The sequence below is a fragment of the Lutjanus erythropterus genome, chromosome 12, assembly GCF_056507025.1.
Source record: "Lutjanus erythropterus isolate fLutEry1 chromosome 12, fLutEry1.hap2, whole genome shotgun sequence".
Classification (NCBI taxonomy): Eukaryota; Metazoa; Chordata; class Actinopteri; order Lutjaniformes; family Lutjanidae; genus Lutjanus; species Lutjanus erythropterus.
In genome coordinates, this window is record NC_139328.1 from 35764454 (window position 1) to 35775808 (window position 11355).

General features: G+C 37.3%; 1 protein-coding gene across 2 annotated transcripts; it reads left to right on the forward strand.

Annotated features, from left to right (window-relative positions):
- Nucleotides 1-466: 466 nt before the first annotated feature.
- rnf2 (ring finger protein 2) lies at nucleotides 467-10839 on the forward strand. Of its 2 annotated transcripts, none has more exons than XM_084732748.1 (9): nucleotides 467-567; nucleotides 3848-3944; nucleotides 4315-4475; nucleotides 6531-6613; nucleotides 6712-6844; nucleotides 6928-7027; nucleotides 7144-7316; nucleotides 8169-8358; nucleotides 10306-10839. In XM_084732748.1, exons 2-9 carry the CDS (start codon nucleotides 3858-3860, stop codon nucleotides 10405-10407), a joined length of 1029 nt encoding a protein of 342 aa, XP_084588874.1. In that variant the 5' UTR covers nucleotides 467-567; nucleotides 3848-3857; the 3' UTR covers nucleotides 10408-10839. The 2 variants fall into 2 exon arrangements, with proteins under 2 accessions (XP_084588874.1, XP_084588872.1); XM_084732746.1 differs by having other exon boundaries at nucleotides 3848-3943; nucleotides 4308-4475.
- The last annotated feature ends 516 nt before the right edge of the window (nucleotides 10840-11355 follow it).

An 11355-nucleotide genomic window follows, 5' to 3' on the forward strand; every position in this document is an offset into this window, starting at 1 on the left:
ATATATATAAAAGTAAATGAAAGCAAATTGAAAAACTACTACTACTACTACTAATAATAATAATAATGATAATGATAATGATAATGATAATGATAATAATAATAACAACAACAACAATAATAATAATAATAATAATAACAATAAGAAAAACAATACAACCAAACCTGGGTTATATATAAACACCTTACATAGATATGCAGATTCAATCCAGTATATACAGGAAAACATCCATATTACTTATAAAAAAAATAGAATAAAATGTCCTTATTTTATCTCATTTCAAATAAGTTATATTAGACTATGATGCTTTAATTATTTCCAAAAGATATCAACAATATGCATCGCCAAATTATATGTAAATGAATAGCCATGATCCCTCCACATGTCCTCCAACACCTACTTGAGGGGTTTGGAGTAATCTTTCCTCAATTCCTTTTTGATTGGGGGACCCCGGGCCCCTCTGGCATCGCGCCTCAATTTCCCAGACAACATCGCTTCTTATGCAGCCGCCATATTGCCTTCATCTAAACGCGCTGGCTGGATCGGCTCGTACCTACAACAGAAAATGTAAGTACAGAAATCATTTTTCATACAAACTAGGAACGATTTGATCATTTTTGTATACATGTGTATATTGTGGCCGTTCTCATACGAGTTTGCAGCAGTTTAATTATTGAAAACGAGGTTGTAAAAGCACGTAGCTCAGCTCTGGAGGCTGGAGCGTCGGCTCTGTCTCTGTTGTTGTTTTTCCCTCTGCTCTGTCACAGACACAATTTACATCCACGACTCCCTCGCAATATTTTACATAATAGCATTTTGTATCCCCAGCTGTAATATTTAAATGGACAGGAAGGAACTGCCTGTTCTTCTTTGTCTTCTCTCGGTAGCATACATGCTATATCTTGAGCTTATTTAGCTTCTAATGTTGGCGTTGCGAAGAATAGCTAGCTTCTGTGGTAGCTAGTTAGCTTTAGCGTTAGCTGTAACATGAAATCTGTGTGCCGCGTTTGTCTATTAGTGTAATGTTAACTGTTATTACTACGGACCAAATCAAATGTCGGTGCGTTACCTCTCCTTTTATTGTGCTAGCTAGCAAAACTGACCTTACATAAAGCATGCATGTAATTAGAGTTAATAATATTAACACATTGGGCTTTGTTTATTGTAATCAATTCATGATTGCGGTATAGATAATGTATAAGTTGCGGTTAACACCTATGAACCAACATTGTTGGTTTTGATTTTCTTGACATTTTTAAGCTTAGCCTCTATGTGGGAAGATGAGTTTACCTGCAACGACCCGTGTGTTTCATCCGGACCACCCCCACTCTCACCTCGTCTGTCACATGTATGGCAGCATGGCCACATAACTGCGGCAGTCTGAGGAGAGCTTTGACGTGTTGACATCCAGGGTTCTCGATTTATTTGTCTTTTATAAAGGCTATTTGGTAGGAATATAAATAATATTATCTAAAAGACCTAGATGGTGCAGTGAAATAAATGTTGTGTCTGCACAATACCTTTTAAACTGTTATAGGAAATCTTATTTGTACATATATGCCGGCTGAATGATGAAATACTCTTGCATTTATGTAACATAAGGTTAAGCACTACATGGTACCAATCCCAGCTGTAGAGAAATTGGCATAGTACTCAATATAAGGCATTAATATATACAAATATATATTATCTAGCATGACCTTTTGTTGTGCTAATTGTATGCAATTTATTATATGTATTGTCTTGTTATTTTATCTGAATTTTGAGTCTGTGTTAGTCTATAGGTAGCCTGTTAGGCCCAGTCCTCAGTGTGGGCTGTGTCTGGTTGAGTTGAAGATATTTTGGTCATGAATTCAAGCTATGCACTGCCCAAAGGTCTCAGGTGGCACGGACAAAGAGTCAAAAAACGATTCCTTGACCTGAATTGAGATATTCAGATTATTCAAGGCAAACCTGCCCAGACTCCGGCTCTGTTGTTTGGAAAATTCCTTTCTCTTTCAGGCTGGGAGATATGAACAAAATCAAAATATATCAAGATGTTTTTGACCAAACACTTTTTATCGTTATTTATTAATAATCATCAGTAATGTGGATGTAAAGGCAAATGACAAAACAGTCCATCACTTTACTGTAGAACAGTAAACAAGAAAAGACAAGAAAGGAGGACACCACATGCATGCATACATATCACAAAATAAAAATATTTAGTCTTATTTCACAAAATTTATATAATATCGATATATTGCCAAGCCCTACTTTTTTTTTTGTCTGTTGGGACCCAAAAAGATTAATTTCTGTGGAAGGGGAGTAAGAAATAAATATTTTATTGTAGGGGTTACACTTCAGTGTGGATGAATGCTGTAAAATTATTAGAAAACTGTGACATTTTTAAGTTGAAACTTAAACTCCTGATTTAATAACATGAAAACATTGTATTTTAATGTTAAAATTGACAGTCTCTTAAATGTTTCTGTTTCTTGGCATTTCGTTACTTTTAGAAATAAGCTTAAATACTTCAGGGGGGTTAGACATAATAACAACAATAAATGTATAAAGTCATCCAGTACAGTGCAGACATGGATTTAACATGGTTGTATAACATAATATGAATATTTAACTTTTTAAATATCACAGTTATCCTTAATACCAGTATATCAAGACACCCCTAGTGTTTATGAAAGCGAGAAAAGTAGCCTTACTCAGCAAGATGGGAATATAAGGACATAAATGCTAATGAACAGAGGCGTTGAATTCAGGTGTTTTAGTCTTCTTGAGAGTTGCCACCAAGTGTGTTTACATGAGCACAAGTATATTTTTATGACTCCTATCCTGTTTTTGATCATATTCAGGCTATTGCACTATCATGGAATTCATATCCTTGTACATGATCATGGCAGTATCAGGGTTTCTAATCATCTGCCTGTAGGTGTGTCTTGATCTCTCACCATTTCAACCACTCTGTTCTGTATGTTCAGAAACCAGGATGAGGTGTTTACATGGCACAGTATCCCTGTTTCTATAGGAGTACTCCAGATATTAGATTCAGGTTTCTGAAAACTGGGATGAGGCCTTATCCAGATTTCTGAAAGCAGATAGGCCATATGTTGTGCAAAACATAATCATCAAAAATATGATCATAACCAGGATATTAGAGTGCATGTTAACACACTCACTGTCACTGTGTGTATTACCCATCTCTGAAATAAGACAGCCTTGAAGCATTTTGGTGTAAACTTCTCTATTCCCATTCATGCTCGTACTCTAAATAAAAATTTAGGGCCTTTTGTTTTACTAGTGAACAAGACCCACAAGCAGGGTTTAACTAGGTTTGGGTATTGGTACTCAATATCTTTTAAGGTACTGACTGAAATAACCCAATATTAAATAGTATTGAAACCTCTTCAGTCAAACAATACCGTCATTCAATCCTTTTTGTACCAGATCTAGAAAAAAATGAGTATTCGTTTGTTTTGCTGGCAGCCAGTCACCGCAAGTGTTCGTTGACTTCATGTAACATGTGAATGGTCACTACTGCAGCTACAGCTAGCAGCTACATACAGACTGAGAGGATGAAGTCAAGTGTGGTATATTTGACTGGTTTGGCAGTTCAGCAGCAGAGATGCCACCAAAACGTTGAAATTATGAGAGTTAAAAAGGTACAGAATTAAGTACACTATTGGTATCCTTACTACTAAATTTGTTTAATCAATACCCAGCCCTTCTTGGACCCCATTAGTACTGGTGGAGCCCTTTTCTTTACAACCAGAAATTCTATTTTGATATCATCACCAGGTCCTCATCACATCCCAGATTTCAGAGGAAAAATCTAATTTTGCCTTTGTTTCAGTGTTGCAGTGATGACTCAGACAGTTCAGACCAACGGGGTCCAACCCCTCAGTAAGACCTGGGAGCTGAGTCTGTATGAGCTACAGAGAACACCACAGGTAACAATTCATACTAAATGACTTCATTCACACAATTGTCTTATCAAAAGCAATTTTTTTAAATCACCCAACATGTTCATATTTGTTTCTGGCAGACCAACTGTAAATCTAAAGCACATAATCACTTCATATCAGTACACAGTTATGAGCTGCACATTTAGCTCCCCCATGCTCCTGAAAATAGAACAATGAGATGTGCAATATCCAAAATGATGACTCTTCAGTTGCTGTGTGTATGAGATTTTTAGGACCTAAAAACATCAGTCAGACCTTTGAGCTGTATCTGAATCACTTGTGACATATCACTCCAGAGCCTGATGTATCTTGCTGCGTACTAACCTTCATCTCCACATGTTTCCTACTGGCACAGGAGGCTATAACAGATGGTCTGGAGATAGCAGTGTCGCCCAGGTCCTTGCACAGCGAACTTATGTGTCCTATCTGTCTGGACATGTTGAAGAACACAATGACCACCAAAGAATGTCTGCACCGCTTCTGCGCTGATTGTATCATCACAGCTTTGAGATCTGGGTGAGTTTTACCATCTAGTAGAAACGAAGAGAGCCCTCTCTGCCTCTGTAGTGCTATTCAGATTTCTAGTGATCTCACCTGAAGGTGGGAATGCCAGCTAATTCAATAAAGTGAATGTCAGAGCTGTAGAGAATGAGTAATGGTGACCTTTGAGGGAAGAGAGACTGTCAGGTGAGGATTCTTGTCATCATCTTATTACATCATTAGTTGTAGAAGCTAACATCTCTCAAAGACTTAAGTTGATGTTGATATACTGGACTGGTTCACATTACTCACATGCCCAAATGTACATAAAAAGTGCTGTTGAGATTGTTCTTCCTGTCTATTATGGCCACAAAGAGACCCTTAAAATCAATTGTCCTCAATTTCTGTGCAAATTATTGGCTTTAGCTGAAATTAAGAAGTAATTTTTACCCAGAATGAGGACAACCCATCACTTATATTCACATTTCTTGAAAAAAAGAATCTCTTCACAGTCAGTATTGACAGCAGGGGTGAGTACTTATCCTTTCAGTGTACATATGGGCATGCAACGATTCATCAATTATTTATCAACTATTAAATCATTGCTTTAAGTCATTTAAAAAATGTTCAAAGTCTCTGATTTCAGCTTCTTATACATGAATATTTTCTGGTTTCTTTACTCCTCTCTGTAAGTAAACCAAATATGTTTGGGTTGTGGACAAAAGAGACATTTGAGGATTTCACCTTTGGCTTTGGGAAACACTGATCCACATTTGTAGCATTTTCTGAAATGTCATGAACCAAACAACTAATCAATTTATTGAGAAAATTATCAACAGATACTATAATAAATATAATCAGTAGTTGCAGCCTTACTTGCTATGTTGTGTAAACTCATACATATACCATGCATTTTCTTATGGCTTTTATTAAATTATAGACATAAGCTTAAACATAATGAGAAAAATAAGGAAATAAGGAAAAGGTGCAATATGTCAGAATTTAGTTTAAAATGTTCAGATACTTGAATTATCAACAGAATGTGAAACCATAACAGCCATTGTTGTGTTGCATGGCATGCTAACTAGCAGCCAGTTTGGTCTAATAAATAAACAAAATAATCCTAATAACATAACCCTTTTCTTATTAAAGAGAAAAGTACAACCATACACCTTCTCAATTCAAATTTGCCTCTTTTGATGAACTAAGGTGACTGTAATTACCTTGTTAATGCATCATAAAACACACTTTATTCAAACTTGACAGAAACGAAATGACATGAAAACTCACCCAACCATCACCGGTCTTCATCCTGTTCCAGCAATCATCAGCTCTGCTTTGATGGAAATAAACCCTGAATTCACTGCGTTAGCTGTGAAAATATTCTGGCTCCAGCCGCTGTTTTCCTTTCAGTCATTCTTCAGCTCAGTGGTCATGTTCTCTGCCACTGAATGAGATCCTGTCGCTGAGCAGCAGCTCTCAATCCTTCTCCTGTGGCAGAGCATTACAAGTAGCAAAATAAAATGACAAAAAGCACCCAAAAAAAATAACCATTGATGGCCAATGAGTCATAGATAGAGATATTTGTCCAACTGCCCAACCCTAATGTGAACCTATTCTTTAATAATATATTCAGGCCTACACAGCGTCATATATTCAGGTCTACTCAGCTCTGCACAAGCTACTGTCATCAACCATTAAACTGTGGCAAATGACATGTTATTGTACTGCAGGTGCTTAGATGAGCACTTACTCATTAGTCTGCAGCTCTCTTATTCCACTAAGCAGTGACATTTACTCTGATGTGCTTTTGACCATAAACTTTAAAAGGTTGCTGAGTAAATGCCAAAGAAAAGCTTTGTGTACATCAGTTATGTGTTGTCTTCGTTCCCACATGTAGTCTGAAGAAACCTCTCATATTCAGGTTAGACTCTTAACATATTGTTTTTCAGTGTATTGTTTGATTGAAACATACCCAGACTGAGATAATGCATTTGAAATGTGTTGCATTAATAATACAATTCCACAGTGTTGCCGTGCCACTGTTGTTTTAGTTGATGATGAACATGTCTGTCCTTCCTGTCTTTGCAGTAATAAAGAGTGTCCTACCTGTCGTAAGAAGCTGGTGTCCAAGAGGTCGCTGCGTCCAGACCCGAATTTTGATGCTCTGATTAGTAAGTAACCAGATGTGCACACAGGCGATCAAGAATGAATCAGAATACTGTGTTAAATGTCCTGAAATTTACTTTTATATTCATTTATCCTCTTTCAGGCAAGATTTATCCCAGCCGTGACGAGTACGAAGCCCACCAGGAGAGAGTGTTGGCCCGCATCAGCAAACACAACAACCAGCAAGCCCTGTCCCACAGCATAGAGGAGGGGCTGAAGATACAGGCTATGACCAGGTAAACACAACAGTCTCAGCACACAAACATAATGCAAACACATTTAAATCACCATCTGCTCTAACAAGTTGAATATTTGTCAGACTTCAGCGTGGTAAGAGACACACAGTGGAGAACGGCAGCGGAGCAGAGGACAATGGAGACTCCTCCCACTGTAGCAACGCTTCTGTCCACAGCAACCAGGTAGGTTATGATGGCTAACACATTAGTAGGATGTGAGTAGGGATCTTTAAAAGCACACTTCTCTTCCAGGTGTGCTTTGTCATACAAACACTTTGTATTTGGACATTTTTCTTCAGGAGGCAGGCCCAAGCATCAAGCGCACCAAGACGAGCGACGACAGCGGTTTGGACATGGATAACGCTGCAGAGAACGGGGGCGGGGACTCTGTGATCGATGGCGGTGCCAGCGAAATAGAACTGGTGTTCAGGCCACATCCCACCCTGATGGAGAAAGATGACGGTCACAACAGGTAGTGGGACACACACATACAGAATGAAATAAGCCTCATAGACCATGTGCACCTAAACCAGAGATCTGGGCCACGTTCAGCCTTGACAAAACGTTAGCAAAACATTTATTTAAACAGAGACCATGCTGTGTTGAACACCCTGTTGTGCAAGCAAGTGCACTGCACTTTATTGCCTTTTTTATATGCTGGTGTTTACATAGATGTTGCTGCTGATTGGGTAATATGAAAGTTCCCCTGTTAAGTGTTTCCACTGCAGACAGTTCTCTTTGATGTCAGGGTTCTTACCTGACATCAAGCCACATCAACCATCACAAAACTCACGGTTCTGATCTTATCACAGTTTCAAGTCACGGATCGGCACTTTTTGGATCAGCAATAAAATAAAAATAATAACCATACTATAGTAGTATAGTATAACACACTGCACAGTATAATACACTACTACACTCTGTAGTCTGGCTCATTGCACCGTTATCTGATTGGTTAGAAGTCATGAGTAATAGCCAATCAACACAGACACACTGCATCACAGACAGAACTGCACTGCTGAACAGAGAGGAACTACGTAGAAGGTGGGAGAACAGATATTGCCACAATTTCAATAAAAATCACAATCTTCTGGTCAGTTTCTATGACGACAGCATGCCCAGTTTCCCCAGTTATACACCAATGAAAATGCCAAAGTCGTTGATATTTCACTCATCACTCTTCCTAATTTTTTAAAACTTCGCTGCGTCACAGATATGCGCTGTAGACAGTGTGTGAGATTTCGGCTATTATTACGTTAAAAAGTATGATGAAACCGTGCAAACCTGCTCATTTCTGGCCATTTGTGTTTGTGTGTGTCTGCAGTGTGGAGTTTGTCCCTCGCTACATCAAGACGTCCGGTAACGCCACAGTGGATCACCTGTCCAAATATCTGGCTGTCAGACTGGCTCTGGAGGAGCTGAGAAGAAACGCAGAGGCCAGTCCTGTTAATGTGGAGGCAGCTTCAGAGAAACAGTACACCATCTACATCCCTACTGCTGGAAACCAGTTCACTGTGAGTACACACACACACACACACACACAGTGATCATGTAGGACAAGCATGTATGGCAAGCTGTTTTAACATTTGACGTTATCTGTAATGTAATTTGAAACTAGTAATAATTTTAATTTAAAAGTACCTATAACTCAGTTCTCACTTGTCAAAAATTATTGATATCAAGAATTCAATTCTCAGGAGTGGAAATGTCAATTTTCAGTATCTACAGATACATGTATCATAAATTGAATTCACTCACTAATTTAAAATTCAGTTTTGACCAGTCAAAATTATGACAGCTCGGAATTGTAACCAGTAAAAATGTAATTTCAATTGTAACTAGTGAAAATTATATTACTTACTTGTAACAATTATATTTGAGATATTTGATCTAAAATTCTTTTTATATCTAGTCAGAATTTAAGTTTAGATATCAAAAAGTCAAACTGTCATTGTAGATACCTTTATTTTTCATATAATATATGCTAATTAGGGCAGTACATCCAAAATGACCTGTTGATATGTCAGAGATATCAGAAATGCAGTTGTTGATTTCTTTTTTCAACATGCATTCATTTATTTGTAGATATCTGTTGTTACTAGGCTTAGGGTATTGTTTAAAAAATCCTGATACCAGTAATAATCGCAGTACCCTTAAAGTGATACTGATACCAATAGAGTACTTCATTCAATACCTTTTTTCAAAGGCTTGTCTTTCCTGACTTATAGTATCATAACATCAATCCACTTTTGTGAGTTAGTAAATTATATGTTCAGAATTTTTCTTAAAACACTTTACTCCTCAAATCAAAAATCAAAGCTTTATTTCACCACAACATATTACATATCGTCACTGTCAGGCACAAATCTTGTATCTTCATATTTTGACATTTTTTATTTTTTTCATGAATCAATGCTATTGGTCACCCTCTCCATCTGTCTGTGTTTTACAAATATTTAACTACTGAAAAGTATTTAACAGTGCTACTAACTTTGACCAAGCAGCATTCAGTTAGTTTAAACATGTTTTTTTTTTTTCTTATTTCCTGGAAAGGAACATACAGGGTTTCTGCTGGAGAGCAACAATATTCTCACTGCCTATGAAACATAAAGACGTAAAGACCAACCTATTAAACACATATAATATCAGATGACATGTGAAGCCCAGTCATAAAAATAATGTTATATTCTAGATCATTTTTTGACAGCAGATTGATTAAATTCTACTTATTCTACTTATTAACCATTATGATTCCTAGTACAGACACTTTATTATACCTCAAGATGCAAGGATTAATTGATTATTAATCAATCATTAAATTAAGCGCCAACAACTTTGATGGTGGATTCAATATTTTTTAGTAAAAAATATCCAAATTCTCTGATTTCAACTTCTTAAAATGTGAATATTTTCTGGTTTCTTTACTCCTCTCTGACAGCAAACTGAATATCTTTGTATTTTGGACATAATAAGACATTTGAGGACACCAACTTGGCCTTTAAAAACAGTGATCTGATCCCAGTCTGTAGTCTTTTTTTTCTTTTTTTATTGTTTGTCCTTTTCTGGGAACGATGAGTCCTTCTGTGAGAGGTATCTGTTACTTCCTCATGCTGTCCTCCACATCATGAACTGAGTTGCAGCATATCTACTTCCTCCCTAACACTCCATAAAGCATTCTAGGTCTGAAGTGGGTTTTGAATATTTAAAAGGGACATTTTCTAAACAAATCAGGATGTTGTTTCTTTTAAGAATTTTGAAAAGTAGCTGCAGACAGACAAGTTTGGAAATAGTAGGGAATTATATTTTAGTAGCTGAGAAATAGATTGCATTTGATGGATGTGATTCAAATGTAGTGGAACAAAGAACAACTCTGCTAATACGGGTGAAGGTAATTTGGGATGACACAGGAGTGAAGAGGTTAATTCCGTCAGCCCTCACGGATGTTTGAACTCTGTCCACAGGTGCTGAATGGTTCCTTCTCCCTGGAGCTGGTTAGCGAAAAGTACTGGAAGGTGAACAAACCCATGGAGCTCTACTTTGCCCCTACTAAAGAACACAAGTAGTCACACATAAAAACACATATGCATACACACACGCATGCACACACACACACACATACATACACACATACATACGCACTCACCAGTAAGAAGTAAACACATGGACTTGGCTACACTTGCACACACACAAACACGAGGAGAGGAATGTGTGTGTCTGAAGGAGATGAGAGGGGTTGGTGAAACCCTCAAAAGGACTCTTGTAAAAAGAAAAAAACCCTTGTTTTATATTCTCTGTATCTTTCTCTGTGTCTCTTTCTATCTTTCTCTCTGTAGAAGGTAGCAGATCAGTACAGCAGCCAGCAGCTAAATCAAAGAGATCGTGGATTCTCTCCAACTCTGAAAAACAGGGTCCATGCACAGTCTGAACTAGAAATACGCTGTTTTCCAAGTTAGAAAAAGGGTATTTGACGATATTTGTCTTCAGCAAAGGCCCCTTTACACTACGTGATTTTGTTCTGTACCTGTGCTGATGAATTCTTTAGCTCTTTATCCAAAACTGTGGTCCTAGATCTCACTGTGGGACATGTCCACCAGTGGATGATTTGGAGCTTTGGAGACCAAGACCACCTGTGTTGGTGTTTTAAATGTATGACCATGACCAAAATTGGGACTGCTGGTAGGAAAACAGCATGAAATGATGAAGAATACATGGACATATATACAAATACCAAGATGAATCTGACATGTATGGAAGCAAAGAGAGGCCAGAATAAATCTAATTTAACTGAAAACTGAAACTAAAAACTAAATTGTGAAATTGAATCACTATTGAATACGTCATATTTTACTTTGAGATCAATCTATCTCGATTAATGTGTTTATATTTTCCTCTTTGAAATCTTTGGCAATTTCAAGTTTTGCGATTTTAAAAACTATTTTTTAATTTTTTTTTGCTGGGGTTACTATTCGCTCATCTGAACTTGTCACATGACTAATAAAATGAAATCAGTC

Excerpts from the sequence above, each read along its gene's own strand:
- rnf2 (XM_084732746.1), top strand. The coding sequence starts at position 3,858 with ATGACTCAGACAGTTCAGACCAACGGGGTCCAACCCCTCAGTAAGACC. Across the intron at positions 3,944-4,307 it reads GAGCTACAGAGAACACCACA|GGCACAGGAGGCTATAACAG; the intron begins GGTAACAATTCA and ends ATGTTTCCTACT. Across the intron at positions 6,845-6,927 it reads AAGATACAGGCTATGACCAG|ACTTCAGCGTGGTAAGAGAC; the intron begins GTAAACACAACA and ends AATATTTGTCAG.